At 40.8% G+C, this 13,789-nt stretch overlaps 3 protein-coding genes and 2 pseudogenes across 4 annotated transcripts; 2 read left to right on the plus strand and 3 right to left on the minus strand.

Moving 5' to 3' along the window:
- Positions 1 to 1,204: 1,204 nt before the first annotated feature.
- LOC141837358 (uncharacterized) lies at positions 1,205 to 2,233 on the minus strand (annotated as a pseudogene).
- A 547-nt stretch (positions 2,234 to 2,780) lies between these two features.
- On the plus strand, positions 2,781 to 4,190 carry LOC141840998 (alpha-amylase isozyme 3B-like). Its single transcript, XM_074729113.1, has 3 exons — positions 2,781 to 2,870; positions 2,931 to 3,869; positions 3,939 to 4,190. Exons 1-3 carry the CDS (start codon positions 2,781 to 2,783, stop codon positions 4,188 to 4,190), a joined length of 1,281 nt encoding a protein of 426 aa, XP_074585214.1.
- A 434-nt stretch (positions 4,191 to 4,624) lies between these two features.
- Positions 4,625 to 10,230, minus strand: LOC141839620 (vacuole membrane protein KMS1-like). Of its 2 annotated transcripts, XM_074727412.1 has the most exons (9): positions 10,171 to 10,230; positions 10,005 to 10,077; positions 8,785 to 8,996; positions 8,438 to 8,516; positions 7,687 to 7,992; positions 6,633 to 6,787; positions 6,243 to 6,359; positions 5,169 to 5,345; positions 4,625 to 5,067 (listed from the first exon to the last, which is right to left on the minus strand). In XM_074727412.1, exons 1-9 carry the CDS (start codon positions 10,228 to 10,230, stop codon positions 4,903 to 4,905), a joined length of 1,344 nt encoding a protein of 447 aa, XP_074583513.1. In that variant the 3' UTR covers positions 4,625 to 4,902. The 2 variants fall into 2 exon arrangements, with proteins under 2 accessions (XP_074583513.1, XP_074583512.1); XM_074727411.1 differs by lacking the exon at positions 10,171 to 10,230 and having other exon boundaries at positions 10,005 to 10,149.
- A 366-nt stretch (positions 10,231 to 10,596) lies between these two features.
- Positions 10,597 to 11,234, minus strand: LOC141837359 ((S)-8-oxocitronellyl enol synthase CYC2-like; annotated as a pseudogene).
- Positions 11,235 to 11,316: 82 nt separating this feature from the next.
- LOC141836978 (SWR1 complex subunit 6) lies at positions 11,317 to 13,774 on the plus strand. The gene is made up of 4 exons (XM_074724466.1): positions 11,317 to 11,562; positions 11,806 to 11,908; positions 13,064 to 13,170; positions 13,263 to 13,774. The coding sequence occupies exons 1-4, from the start codon at positions 11,458 to 11,460 to the stop codon at positions 13,464 to 13,466; spliced, it is 519 nt and encodes a 172-aa protein (XP_074580567.1). The 5' UTR covers positions 11,317 to 11,457; the 3' UTR covers positions 13,467 to 13,774.
- Positions 13,775 to 13,789: the final 15 nt, after the last annotated feature.

Consider the following 13,789-nt stretch of genomic DNA (forward strand, 5'->3'; position numbering starts at 1 on the left):
TCCATTGTTTTCTTTGGCTATGAATGTCCTTCTGTTTGGCGATCACATTTTTTAGATATAATACTCATTGCAACCCCATCTAAAATCCCTTTGTCCAAAAAACTCATTGCAACCCCCTCTAAACAATCAAAACTGGCCACTTGTATACATTTAACTTTATATGGTAGATGGCTATCCCATTTATCTTATATTTAGTATATTTGAACATCCCAATTTATATTGATTTCTTAATTTTGTATCTTGTCTGCAACCTGCTATGTTGTGCAAGCTATTATTCTCAATTGACCATCCCTTTTTATTGATTTCATAATTTTTGTACCTTTTCTGCATCCTGCTATGATGCACAAGCTATTGTTCTGTTTGGACTGCAAAAGAGCACAGTTTGCAAGCTTTGAGACATTACAAATACATGTAGAACAAGTTCTACTTCTCAAGTATAAGTTTTACCAACTGGAGTTATGCAGTTTTGATAGTTTTAACACTATATTCAGTGTATACTGTTTCTATAGAAGAACATGAAGTAGTCAAAATGAAAAAAAAATGTTGGATCGAGTGTTTTACTAATATTATTGACCTTTTTCAAAGTCTGCTTCTTTAATGCTAAACCAAATCACTAACCGACTGGCTGAGCTCACTGGCATTCTAAATATTAGTTTGTTGGATACAGAAAGTTCATAGCCTCAATTATCAGAGATTTTATCAGGAAGCATTTTCTTTTGTCACTGTAAGTTTCTTTAGATCTGATTTTTTTTCATTTTTTTTTTACTCGGTGTGAAGATGGTCTCATCCAGGTAAGAAACAGATCCTTTGTTCCTACTTTTTTACCCTAACAATTGCCATTGGCCATCTTAATTTTTGCAGGATGGTTAGCTCAAGAAGGCTAATGTAATGCAAGAGACAAATCTGCCTTCAACCTGCGTAGCATGCAAACAGTTTCATGATTGAACCAAGCTTCATCTCGTCTAGGAGGAGAACATGTCGTCTAAAGAGAGAGAGCGTCTTTGACAAGATATGGGACGAGGGCAGACCACGAGGCGAGTCTCCCGTAATCCAGACATGTCTGCATGGTTAATTAATTCCACCACCGGAGAAGACTAACTTGGCGTAGTCTCCCTCAACCATCACATCGACCGACGGCAGTCGCGTCGCGCCGCTTCGCGTCGAGGATTTCTGGAATAATTGAAATGGGCGGTGGCGGCGCCGGTTAGGGCATGTAGAGCTTGTTGCCGCACTTGCACCGCCACGCCTCCGGGTAGTACTCCTCGACCGCCGGCTGGCCCGGCCGCACCGCCTCGTGCACCGGGTTGCACGGCGTGCACTCTCCGCACTTGGCGGCGCACAGAGGAGGGTACGATCCCGGCCCCCCGCCGCCGCCGCCGCTTCCGCTCAGCCGACGCCGTGGTTCCGCAGCCCCCTGCACCCTCCCGGCTCAGGTTAGCATCCACGGCACATTTGGGCTAAATTGCGCCTCCGTCTACAAAAGCTACCAACAAAAAAAAAACAACAACAAAGAGAGTGGGATTCTGAACAGAACCTGGACTCGAGGAATCCTTGTTGGATTTCCAAGATCTGTGGCAGAGAATAACAAATTGATTCTGAGTTAACAAGTACTTTCTAACTATTTGGATGCTACATCTGAAACAAAGATGAACAAAAATGAACCAAAAAGAAAGCACGAGCACACATCAGTTAGCTGAAATGGCAGTGTAGTTCGATGGGAAGGAGAGGAGATGCATGCTCGAACAGCACTGAAGCACCAAAGGAGAGTACCATGAAACGTTGCTCACCTGCACGAGCACTGCTCAAAAGAGCAGAAACGGAGAAAAAGGCGATGAGAGAGCAGCACAGGAGCGCCGCCATTGTTGTCGCAGACGTATGTTCTCGTCGCCCTTTCCTGCAATCCATGGAACGACCTCCTCCTAAAATGGGTGCCCAAATCAAAAGCGGGTGGAGGTTGGTGATTAAAGAGATTTGGAATCCCAAAAGGTCATCTCCTCTCGGAAAGCAGCGACACTCACCGACACTGTAGCAGCAACAGCAGCAGCAACAGATCACAGCCACTGGCACTGAGACAACGCCAGAGGCCAGCAGAGTAATTTAATGCCGAATCTGATGCGCGCATATGTACAGTAAGTTTCACCCTTTTTTCATGTTTTTTCCCTCCTTTTATTGTAGGGCATGATGCAATGCGATCGATAGAGATAGGCATAAACACTAACACTTCTGATACCATTAATCAGAACTGGAGAATAGAGACTACTCTTGCATCATCTGTTACAATTTGTCCCCTCCAAAACAAGCTACTCGGACACTGTCAGAAACATGAATAAATTCAATTTAATGAAGTTGTTCATAAGACTATTTCAAATGTATACAATAAGCCACTTCATTCTCTGTTGTCTCAAGAAAAAGGTCTCTTTCTTGATAAATGGCTTGTCAGTGAGTGACGCCGCTGGCTGGATTTTTCATAGTTGTTTTTAGTAAATTTTTATAGATTTTGTTTGCCCAGTCAAAGAAAAAAGTTGGTCAATTTTGACCAAAAGGGGAAAGGAAAGGATAAGTGAGGCCATGCAATTGGCCCTGGCCCATCTTTCAGTTACCAACGAATCGACCTTAGATCGCACGCCCCATCACCGTCAAACAACCCTCACACGCATGCTCTTCTTTGCTCGCCTATATAAACAAGCCGCGACGCTCATTGTTCTCTCATCGCAGCAGCTCTCCGTCGATCCCTTGCTCTTCTTCTTCGCTCGCCCACACAGCCACTCAGCAAGGGAGAGATGAGGAGCCATCTTGCGGTCTTTGCATTCCTGCTTCTGTCGCAGCTTGCTCTTGCGCCGGACAAAGCTCAGGCTCAGATCCTCTTCCAGGTGAATTAATTGATCAACACACATTTTAGTTTGGTATATTGATTGAAGAGTTTGTTGCAGGGGTTCAACTGGGAGTCGTGGAGGCAGCAAGGCGGTTGGTACAACTTCTTGAAGGACAAAATCACCGACATCGCCGGCGCCGGAGTCACTCATGTGTGGCTTCCTCCGCCGTCGCAATCCGTCGGTCCACAAGGGTACATGCCTGGGAGACTGTACGACCTGAATTCTTCCAAATACGGTAACCAGAACGAGCTCAAGTCGCTGATAGGCGCGTTCCACGCGAAGGGGATCAAGTGCGTGGCGGACATCGTGATTAACCACCGGTGCGCGGAGAGGCAGGATGGGCGGGGAGTGTGGTGCATCTTCGAAGGCGGCACCGACGACAGCCGCCTCGACTGGGGCCCCCACATGATCTGCCGCGACGACACCCAGTACTCCGACGGCACCGGGAACCCCGACACCGGCGCCGACTTCGGCGCGGCGCCCGACATCGACCACCTCAACGCCCAGGTCCAGCAGGAGCTGACGGACTGGCTGAATTGGCTGAAGACGGACATCGGATTCGACGGCTGGCGGCTGGACTTCGCCAAGGGCTACTCGTCGAGCGTGGCTAAAGTTTACGTGCAGGGGACGCAGCCGGACATCGCGGTGGCGGAGTTCTGGAGCTCGTTGGCCTACGACAACAACGGGAAGCCGGACTACGACCAAGACGGGAGCCGGCAGGAGCTGGTGAACTGGGTGCAGCAGGTGGGCGGCAGCGCCACGGCGTTCGATTTCACCACCAAAGGGGTGCTGCAGGCGGCGGTGCAGGGCGAGCTGTGGAGGATGAAGGACCAGCAGGGGAAGGCGCCGGGGATGATGGGGTGGTGGCCGGAGAAGGCGGTGACCTTCATCGACAACCACGACACCGGCTCCACGCAGAAGCTGTGGCCGTTCCCTTCCGACAAGATCATGCAGGGCTACGCCTACATCCTCACCCACCCTGGAATCCCTTCCATCGTAAGCATCCACAAATATACAGATTCTTGATCGGAAATCGTTTAACTGTAACTCGATCGTATCGTGCAGTTCTACGATCATTTGCTCGACTGGGGACTGAAGGATCAGATATCTGAGTTGGCTGCGATAAGGATGCAAAACGGGATTCACCCGGGAAGTACGCTCGCCATTCTGGCTGCGGATGCAGATTGCTACGTCGCCATGATCGATGGAAAAGTGATCACGAAGATTGGCCCTCGATTCGATGTTGGCAATCTGGTTCCTTCCAATTTTCGAGTCGTCACGTCGGGGAAGGACTACAGTGTGTGGGTCAAGAAGTGAGTTGATAAACAGGATTGGAATAAAGTGTTTTCTCTTATCATTTCATGATTAATAAGTTGAAGTTTGCATCCGAACGATACGATGATGTTGCAAGACTTCGATCGGAAGTCGTTCATTCTATATATTGATTGCCGTATGGTGCAGTTGAATAAGATCTTCCAGCAAGAATTAAGAATTAATGATCACAACATTCGGATCAAACCAATCTTAGTAATGCATTATCAGTCTCGATTTAAATTCAATACATGCATTTTCTAGTGAATTGACATTACAATGTTCATGCATTTCCAATTTGTATGCAGGAACATGCACAGGTTCGACTTAAATTGAGATCATATGACTTTCCTGTTCACTAATTTTAGCAAATCAAAACCAAAATCATCACCAAATAGAGGACTAACAGAACTACAGAAGAATTTTGGTATGGCTCGATCAATAACTTCCAGAAAAAGAAGCACAAATAACTTGTTAAAACATTCTTTGGTCAAATCTATTGTTTGAACAACAAATGACTGTAAACATGAGGATTTAAAAGCTAAACTTTCTTGTGTTTCAAGTCGAATGCATTAACTTGGTCCCTTCAGAGCAGGTGGCCTGCTATCAAATACTAACTCTGTACAAGTGTGCTTCACAGATTGCAGCCATGGGAGGGAGGCTTCTGAATGAACACCTGTAGATTTGACTGGTGAATATTAGGGAGATAACTCCATGCTCAAGAGGACTTCAACTTCGTTTCCTGATTCGTCAACTCCAATTCTTGCTGCTCCTTGAGGTATCCTTTGGCTGTAGCTGTCACTATTTTCACAAAGAAGTTCATAAGCATGAGCCATATCACAGTGTTCCAGATCATAGTAAAAGATAGGTTCCACTGCTGAGCCTGCAGAACCAGAAACACTGGGATCAAAATACTGCCCTGAGAAATTTCTAGCCTACCTAAACCACAAGCAGTGAAAATTCTCATTTTTTTTAATGACCAACCGTTTTCTCTGGTTCTGGAACTGGGGCAGACAAATACTTGTCCTGAACCGTTCGTAATTTAGTAATCATGTTAGGCAGCGCAGAAGAGAGACCAGGGATGAGACGAAACACCCATATTAACTCATTCTCCAGCCATTCCAAGAGTTGATTATTACACACAGAAATAATGAAAACTGTCTGTAAAAGAACATTAAAGTTTAGGAAAAAGATTAGGGAAAAAACTAAACCCTAAACCTATAAAAGCAGCAACAAATTGGAGTATTAAGAGCAAATAACTAATATATAACTAGAAAAAAACTAAGATAATGTGGTAGTGCATCCACTATAAACACAAAGATTCATAGTTTCATACCCTATGCATGTTTTCAGCAATTAAAAACCAGCTGGATAATCTTTTTTTAGAGCTACATGAGGGATTGATCCTTTGACATGGGGGCCAGTTGAATAATCTATAATTTTCCATATAGCAGTCCTGTGATTTTTTTTATTCCATTTTAACAATAATCAGAGGCCGCATTGTCCATATTTCCAAAACCATGTGCTTTGATATCAGAGCTAAACACAGCTATTCATCTTCAATTTTCTTCTATGGTATGGTCTGACCTCACCCAATCATTAACTAGACTACACCTCTTCTTGTCTCCATTCTATGACTCCTTACCCAACCAAAGTCTCTTCCCTCTTTCCAGAGATACTGTGCAAAGCCATGCTACAAGGAATGACCACTTCAAATGCTACAGGCCTAAGCATATTAAGTACTTCAGTATTCGTTTAAAACACAGATTGCATTGTATGTAGGATAGTTTTCCTTTGGGTGTATTTTAATCTCATAAAGTTACAAAATAATTTGATCAAAGAAGAGCTCCTTTAGAACTTCTAAAAACAATGTACAAATTTGGTGTAGAAAAGAATACAATTTCTCTTTTTTTTTTATAGCTATTTTGCATATTAATGTATGATAAATAAAGAATGCAACATAAGACTAGCATTCCTATTTATTTGATCTGAGGATATAATATTACCACAAAAAAGATTATAAATCCTAAACAATCGAAGGAAATGTCAACAGCTTACTTGAATATGAGTCTTTATCAATGCCTTTCCAATCAAGGTTGCCAGGAAGAACTTCCAAAATGGGATCCCAAGTTGCCCACACATAATACCAGCAAGATCGAAAAGTGGGTTTGGTACCTAAATTGCATCATCAACCACAAACTCATTGGACAAATTCCAAGTACTAATCCTTTATGTAAATCTAGCAGCTCGACATAAGAATGTTAGAATAAAAAAAAAGTCCTGCCAAATGAACTTTTCTTAGCACAATTAAGGCATGAACAAGCAGTGGCTAGAAACTAATTATGCACTCGAGATCTGAAAGAAACTAAGATGAATATTCTGCCATCACCAGTGAATATGTTGCATCTGATCGACTGACTATAGGTACCAGAAATATAGACAACTTACTGAAGCAAGTATTAAAATTGTTAGGAAGTTAAGATGCTGGGAGTGAGTGTAGAACCAGCTTTTAATTTTCTTCACAGAAGCAGATATGAAGCCAGCTTCTTTTGTTGACACTGCATCCAGTTCCTCCAACTCCATTTTGTTTCCAGAGGAGCTTGCTGCATTGCATTTGTATTTTTGTCAAGGAAAAATCAAACTAATTAATCTAAGATTGAGAAAGGAAGATCATTAGTATATAACTCATTATTTAGAAAACAGCAGGTGCCGATTAGTTACTTGGAAATTATCCTAACGAAATTATCAAAGTAACACATAGCTACCATAAAATAGTAATTAATAAGCTATCTGTATCTTTAGTTATCTTCAATCCAGATTTGCAAATCCATCTTTTAGAACCTGTCAACCGTTTCAATCAAGGTTACAAAAGGTATATAGTTAACCCCTATCTCTCACACAACAGTCTCCCTCTGGCAAACAGTTTTAATGAAGTATCATGTCTCTTTGTTTATGTTGTCTATGAGTCTTTGCTTCATTCACATGTTCATAAGTTTTACAAATGCCAATTAGACAAAGAAGTGAACTAAGGAAAATGACTAAGAACCAATGTGATTGAAATTACATTCACAACAAGCACTAATACAATAAAACTGGAAACAACATCAATTTGTTTTGTTTTGTAAGGCAGAGTGACATAAATTGCTATAGCATTACAATCATGGCAATATAGCAAACTGATGAATAAATTAAATACAGTTTCCTCTATCAATACCATCAGAATCATTAGAGTATAATCCAAAAAATAGTTTAATAGTTAAATGAAAGACCTCCAAGGATGATATAAAGAAATACATGGATGAAAAGGAAAATATGTACAGAAGACAAAAAAAATTGTTGTAATAGAGACCAGGAAGTCAAGCACTAGGTTAAAATGTTGAAAATCAGTTAAACTAAATGTTAATATTTCAGCTCAATAAATCATGACTCAATATGCAGCCATAATGGTGCAATGCCACAAGAACCTAAATTTTGTTTTATGGTCAAGAATATGAAAATTTACCTGCTCTTGAGATGAAATAAGGAGGAAGCTCACCAAGGGCAGTACCCAAACCCCAAAGAATAGCCTCCAGCTGAACCTGAGGGAGAATACTGCGGAGTGGAACCCTAACTAAACTTTCAGGTGATGAATGGTATACGGGTGGTCCAAACTCTGAACACTTCTTTTCAAGCCATAAAGGTCTTCTTTGAAACTGTATGGTATCATAAGAAGCAGTTTTGAGATCCACTCGGCCACACTTGATCGCCTTGATAGTGAAAAAGGCAATATGGGGGCCCAAATACAGCACAAATGTGTGCAAACCAGATCCTGCAAAAACCCAATGTTGTTAGCAACCTATGATATGTATCTGTCAAAATAGACGAAATATGTAAGCACAAATTTTAGGAACTAGTAAATCGAAATAGAACTTAAATTAGCTCATTGGAGAACAAAATCTGTTCCAGCAGAAGAAAAGAACTAAGAAGCATTTGCATAGTGGATGTTGATGTAATTGAGTCATTTGGAATTCCTAAATCATATCAAAATTTAGTATTGACCTAGCAGCTGCATATTACACATAAAACTTGCTTCAACATATACATAGATAAAGTTATTCTCAACATGATCTATACAGAAAGGCAGTCAAAAGAAGCTATAGTGAACTTATATGATAGCTTTTATAAGAAAGTTCGTAGCAGATTATTTTCAACCAATGTAACAGAACAGGTTCCAAACTGAGTTTAGATGGCACTCAAATGCAATATCAACCTACCTAACCCGATTGATGATGCCACACCAAGTGTCACCCACCATACAACATAGTTTGTATAGAGAAGCAATTCCAGGAGATGCTGTAACCAATAACAGGAATGCCGTTAAACAAAAACAGAGTAAAGGATCAAGTTTCAAGAAAAAGAAAATTAGAGATGATAGCTAGGTGAAATTGAAGGAACAAAACACCAAGTGGTTTTAATAATTATAAAACCTAAGAGTTACAATCTACTTCAGCAGTGATAAACTTAACTTATTAATTTCCCAAATACAATAAAATTGGAATTGTTCGACATCTTAGGTCTGGTGTTTACAAATGAGTGACCGATCAATTCAATAGTAAGATACCTTCTCACTGGAGCCATAATCCTTAACAAGAAAGAAACCCAGAGCAGCAAAAGGAATAGTTAAAGACATGATCCAGCCGCCCTTCCTTAAAACGTATATAAGTGATTGCCTAAAATATAGTAGTGTAGCAAACAAAAACAAATAGAATGTCTTGAAAGGTTGAGTTGCCAAAGTCAAGTTCTGCAAATCCTTTTGATGTTTCTCCTTGAGTTCTGCACAAGAAAATCATGTCTGAGACAGATAAAAAAATAAAATCTAACTGAATATTAATATACTTTTAGGAACAAATAACTATTGTTGTTAAATTAGGATGAAAGGTAACATTTCAGTAGTTTGATTGCTGATTGCTGTAAAATTTCAAAGGATAAGATCCATGAAGCTAACCACAAAATAGTTGTACTTATTAGCTGCTCGAGTAGTTTGTGAATTAATTTCAAAAAATTTAAATCATTTTAGGGAAAGATGAATATAAATAAATAAAAAAGATTAAAATTAAAAACAAGAAACTACACTCCATGTTCTTGTTTGCAGTATACATAACTTCAATACCAAACTCCAAAGATAAAATTAGTCTCAAATCCATTCTGTAGTTACCTATTTGTCTCAACCTCAAAGATAAATATGCTTATATCCTGTCCATGCACCAGACTTGAACAGTTCTGAAACTGAACAGAAACTAATTCCCGCACTGAGACTTCATACTAAGAATGAAATAAGAATGTAGCATTACTCAATCTGACAAGATGCTAAAAGAAATTATTCCTTAATTCCAAAATTGATCACTTTCACAAATGCATGAAGCTAACATACCCTCTTCCTTAATGCTCATGAAATTTTTTGAAAATGATTGACTTCTTCCTTTATTTGCAAAAGCATCTGATGCATTTTCAAAGAGGAATAAATATTTACTCTAGGTAATTCAGTAGTTGAATAATTGCATATATATATATATATATATATATATATATAGTAGTCAATTATGCTCCCACACCCTTGGCATGAAATCCCTATTCACATCTGGAGAACACGAAGACACAATTTGATAAATAAGTCAAACAAAATGAATCCTGAAACCAAAAAAAAAAAAAAAAAACCCGAATGAAACTAAAAGCAAACTAAACTAACGCTCCCCAAGCAACCCGGGCCCAAATGACTAAAAAAAGGAAAGTTTTGTTAACCTGACGACAAAAGTATCAAAAGAACAAGAAAAAAAATCTCACCTTTAATCGACGGACACAAATCTTCCGTAAAGAGAGACGCCATCGCCTCCCCGGAGCCCATCTCCTCCAAACCCTAAGGAACAAATCCGGATCTCAATAGCGAAAAGAAAAAAACCGCTGCCGGGGAGATCCAACGGCGCCCGGAGACGGACTATTAGAGTCGTACAGCGCGAGGGACAGAGAGAGAGATCGCAATCGCGATGCGAGAAGCAAATGGCTGGCGCATTAATCGCGCTCCAGCAGCAAGCAATTGCGCTGATGGCAAGGAGGAAGGAGGAAGAAAGGCAAAAAAAAAAAGCAATTGCTTCCGTTCTGGGAAGGTTAATAAATATATAACTTAAAATTAAAATTTAATAAAGAGCCGAAATCGTCACGTTGCCTCTATACGTATAATATTTAATATTATTTGATACGATTTTTCATTACAAAATTATTATTGATACGAATGAATTTTTCAAGTTTTTTAAAAATTTGAAAACGTCTTTTAATTTTTTTTACTAATTCCAAATGATACTTCAAAATTTTAAAGTTATTCCCAATTTATTCATTTCTTAGCAAAAAAATAAATAAATTAAATTTAAAAATATTTGATTTATTGTCGCAAAGGGGTTCCTTCTTTCCGGCAGATGGCCGCGTCGACGCAGAGCGTGGCGACCAAATTCATCAGGCTGTTGGGCGAGAAGCCGAAGATGGCAGCCGGGCGGTGAATTGACCAGGAGAGTGCGCCTCCTCTCTTGAACAATTCGCCGAGCAGGACGTCTTCCTGGTCGTAATAGAAATTAGGGACGTCGAGCCAGGGGAGGTCCTAATGGAAGGGTCGATCGTGGGCAGGAACCTTGCCGATGGCCTCGAAGTGGCCGATGTAGTGCTTGCTGCCAGTCTGCAGGCAAACGTGTCTGAGATTCCGGAGCATGGCAGAGTTCACTGACGTCGGTGAGGGGAGAGCTTGGCGGTGGCGTCGACAGGGTCGAGGACATCGCACTGAGGGAGGGAGTCGGCATCGTCGGCGTAGGAGAAGGAGGAAGGAAAGAAGGAAGGATTAGGAGGGCGGTGGGGGACGCCGAAGACCTTCCAAGGGCGGCCGGGAGTGTCGGGGAGGGGAAGCATGTCGAGGAGGGAGGAGCCAACGATGCCGGTAGCGCCGATGACGAGGGCGACGCTTTCATACTTGGGAGGGAGGGGCAGCGGCGTATCCGATTCGAGCTTCTTCCGGGCGGCGCCGACCACAATTTTTCTATGAGCTTAAAATAATAATTATCATTTTCACGAAATAAATACCCTTCGTATTAGTTTTGTCTGATCTCCTCGCCTTTTTCTGTCTTTTTATATATTTGGAAACAAGGGCAAAAATAAAATTTCCGCAGACTCTTTTTCCCCGCTTCCGATCGTCCCAAGGATCCCGAAACCCAAACCCTAGTCCCGACGATCCACGCACTGGAGGACTCCCACCGCGATGGAAGAAGAGAACACGGGGCCTTTTCGCCGGACTTCGAGCCGGACCAAGAAGATAGCTGCCAAGATGGCTGCCGCTCTCGCCAGCACCGATAATCGGATGCAGGTGGGTTTCTTCGCCTCGCCTTCTGCGATTTTTAGTATCTGATGGCCTAATTCCTTCTGCCAAAGATTTAATACATTTTGTCTGCTGTTGTTTTCCCCCCTTCTTCCTGTTATGAAGTTCTTGAAAACACAATGGATAAAGTATCGGCTCTGTGTTCATTGATTCACTCGGTGCTTAGTTCTTGTATAAACACTCTCTATTCATCTGCTAATAACTGTTTTTTTTGGCGTTCTATTGTTTAAGGCAGCGATTGCTCGCCTTGAATCTTTAGAAAATGATAACGCTGGGCCAGAGGTCTTGGAAATTAATGATGATGATGATGCTTCTTTGGATGATGACGATCAAGGTCGGTCTACATCTTGCTCGCTACTCATAATAGATAAAAAATACATTTTGTTTTAAAATTCGCAAGTTTCATTCCTTTATGCATCTTCACTGTTGTCTAATTGCAGTCTGCTACCAAACAACTTATATGTTCCTTCTTTTTATAAAAAACGATGATGTACATTTTATGTTTTATTCGATAAGACAAATGCTAGGTTGAACTGCTTTATTTTGTGACTACATTCCTTGTTATAGGGCAAACTATAGGAGTTTAAGGGTTCTATGCACTTTGTTTAACATGGAAAGTGAAAACTAGAAAGGACACTAAAACTAAGAGAGGTAGGGGTATAGATGCCGAGCCTAAATTCTTAAGTTTCAACTGATCCAAAGGGAATAAGATTGGGTAGTTTTCTTTCATATAACACTTCAGACCTAGAAGATGCTTAGAATCTGATTGTGTCTAGTTGAATTATCTTACTATTTTTCGTATGCTCTTGGTTGTTATTTTGGTCCTTGGGATTGTAAAATGTTAAGGTATGCATCACAATCTTGACAACTATGATTTGGATGGTTCAAGCACAAAATCGTAAAGGGCAGATTGGTTGGTTGGTGGATTCTACAATTGATTGTATATAATATGCAATTGGCACGCACTTTTCAGTTTTATTTTGGCTAGATAAAGGGACTCGGCTGTGTTCATTTACACCTGAGAGCGGCCTAGAAACGTTGATGGTTTCTACCCAGCTTGGCCTGATTTTACTCATCTTAGTTCTGACCAATGCCAACTGAAATCAAATACCAAATCTGGTTTATGATGCTTGAAGGGTAAAGGTGAGGAAGTTCTGATTTTAGAAATTGGAAGATGCTCACGGAAATCATTGTTGTAAGAGTAACAAGTTGCTCGATTGAGCAAAGAATGAAAGGATATCATTCAGAAATGGAATGAGTTTTTCTTCGTTAGTCAATTCTTTCCAACAGTGAATTGCAGGATTACTTGTTTAGTTACTGCTAACTGCGACGTTCTACTATTTTTAAAGGTCTCAGCAGCATAAGCCTTGGTGAAGGAAACTATTTGAAACCTTTTTAATCTTATTTACTAAGCCTGTTCTGTATTGTAATGGTGCTTAACAAATTCTTCTTATTTATGCTGCTTGACAAATTCTTCCTGTTTGTTCAGCTTATTTTCAAAAGAAACAATCCAAGAATAAGCGCAAGACTAGACAAGCAAAAGCGCTTGAAAATGCAAAGAAAGCACCAAGGACATTTATGGAGCTCCTACAGGAAGTAAGGACATGTGCTACCTTATCCGTTTGTTATTTAATCCTCGTACATCTATGTTTTTTTGTTCTTCGCAAATTTATGTTCAATTGCAACAGTCAAACATAGAGTCCTTGCCTCCACATGTCCCTACCTATTTGCGAGCTGCAGTTGGTCCTCCAAGCATTAGGTCCCGTCGTCATTTTTGCACTGTTTGCGGCGATGCTGCCAGCTACACCTGTGTCAGATGCGGAGTCCGATTTTGCTCATGCCGATGCCAAGTGATACATAACGACACTAGGTGTTTGAAGTTTGTAGCTTGATCTTGCTTGCCATCCCTCAATAGATGTAGAGATGATTTCATGCACGGGCTTGCTGCGGACTTGCAATTGTAACCAGAAGAATGGAGCTCGGGTACTGTTTTTGGTATGTGTATCTAATTTGTCATGAACCAATCGATACTTTATATCCCTTAGTTCTAGGGAAAATGGTATCAGTCGCGGTAATTAACTCTAGAAGTGATACGGATACCTTTGAACTATTAGTTGTTCTGGATCAGCAATGTTGAAATAATTGAAAGGTTCAAGTTTATCATTCTCAATCACAGTCAGATTTATTATTGCAGTTTCAACTTGTATTTGCCTTT

This window comes from Curcuma longa, chromosome 11 (genome assembly GCF_044706935.1).
Source record: "Curcuma longa cultivar G26 ecotype Majalengka, Jawa Barat chromosome 11, ITB_CL_G26_1.1, whole genome shotgun sequence".
In the NCBI taxonomy this organism is placed as follows: Eukaryota; Viridiplantae; Streptophyta; class Magnoliopsida; order Zingiberales; family Zingiberaceae; genus Curcuma; species Curcuma longa.

Coding starts and splice junctions, on each gene's coding strand:
- LOC141836978 (XM_074724466.1), top strand. CDS start 11,458: ATGGAAGAAGAGAACACGGGGCCTTTTCGCCGGACTTCGAGCCGGACC. Junction 11,563..11,805: donor GCACCGATAATCGGATGCAG/GTGGGTTTCTTC, acceptor CTATTGTTTAAG/GCAGCGATTGCTCGCCTTGA. Junction 13,171..13,262: donor TTATGGAGCTCCTACAGGAA/GTAAGGACATGT, acceptor CAATTGCAACAG/TCAAACATAGAGTCCTTGCC.
- LOC141840998 (XM_074729113.1), top strand. CDS start 2,781: ATGAGGAGCCATCTTGCGGTCTTTGCATTCCTGCTTCTGTCGCAGCTT. Junction 2,871..2,930: donor AGGCTCAGATCCTCTTCCAG/GTGAATTAATTG, acceptor AGTTTGTTGCAG/GGGTTCAACTGGGAGTCGTG. Junction 3,870..3,938: donor ACCCTGGAATCCCTTCCATC/GTAAGCATCCAC, acceptor CGTATCGTGCAG/TTCTACGATCATTTGCTCGA.
- LOC141839620 (XM_074727412.1), bottom strand. CDS start 10,230: ATGCGCCAGCCATTTGCTTCTCGCATCGCGATTGCGATCTCTCTCTCT. Junction 5,346..6,242: donor TGATAAAGACTCATATTCAA/GTAAGCTGTTGA, acceptor GTTCTTTTACAG/ACAGTTTTCATTATTTCTGT. Junction 5,068..5,168: donor TTCCAGAACCAGAGAAAACG/GTTGGTCATTAA, acceptor CTGGTTCTGCAG/GCTCAGCAGTGGAACCTATC.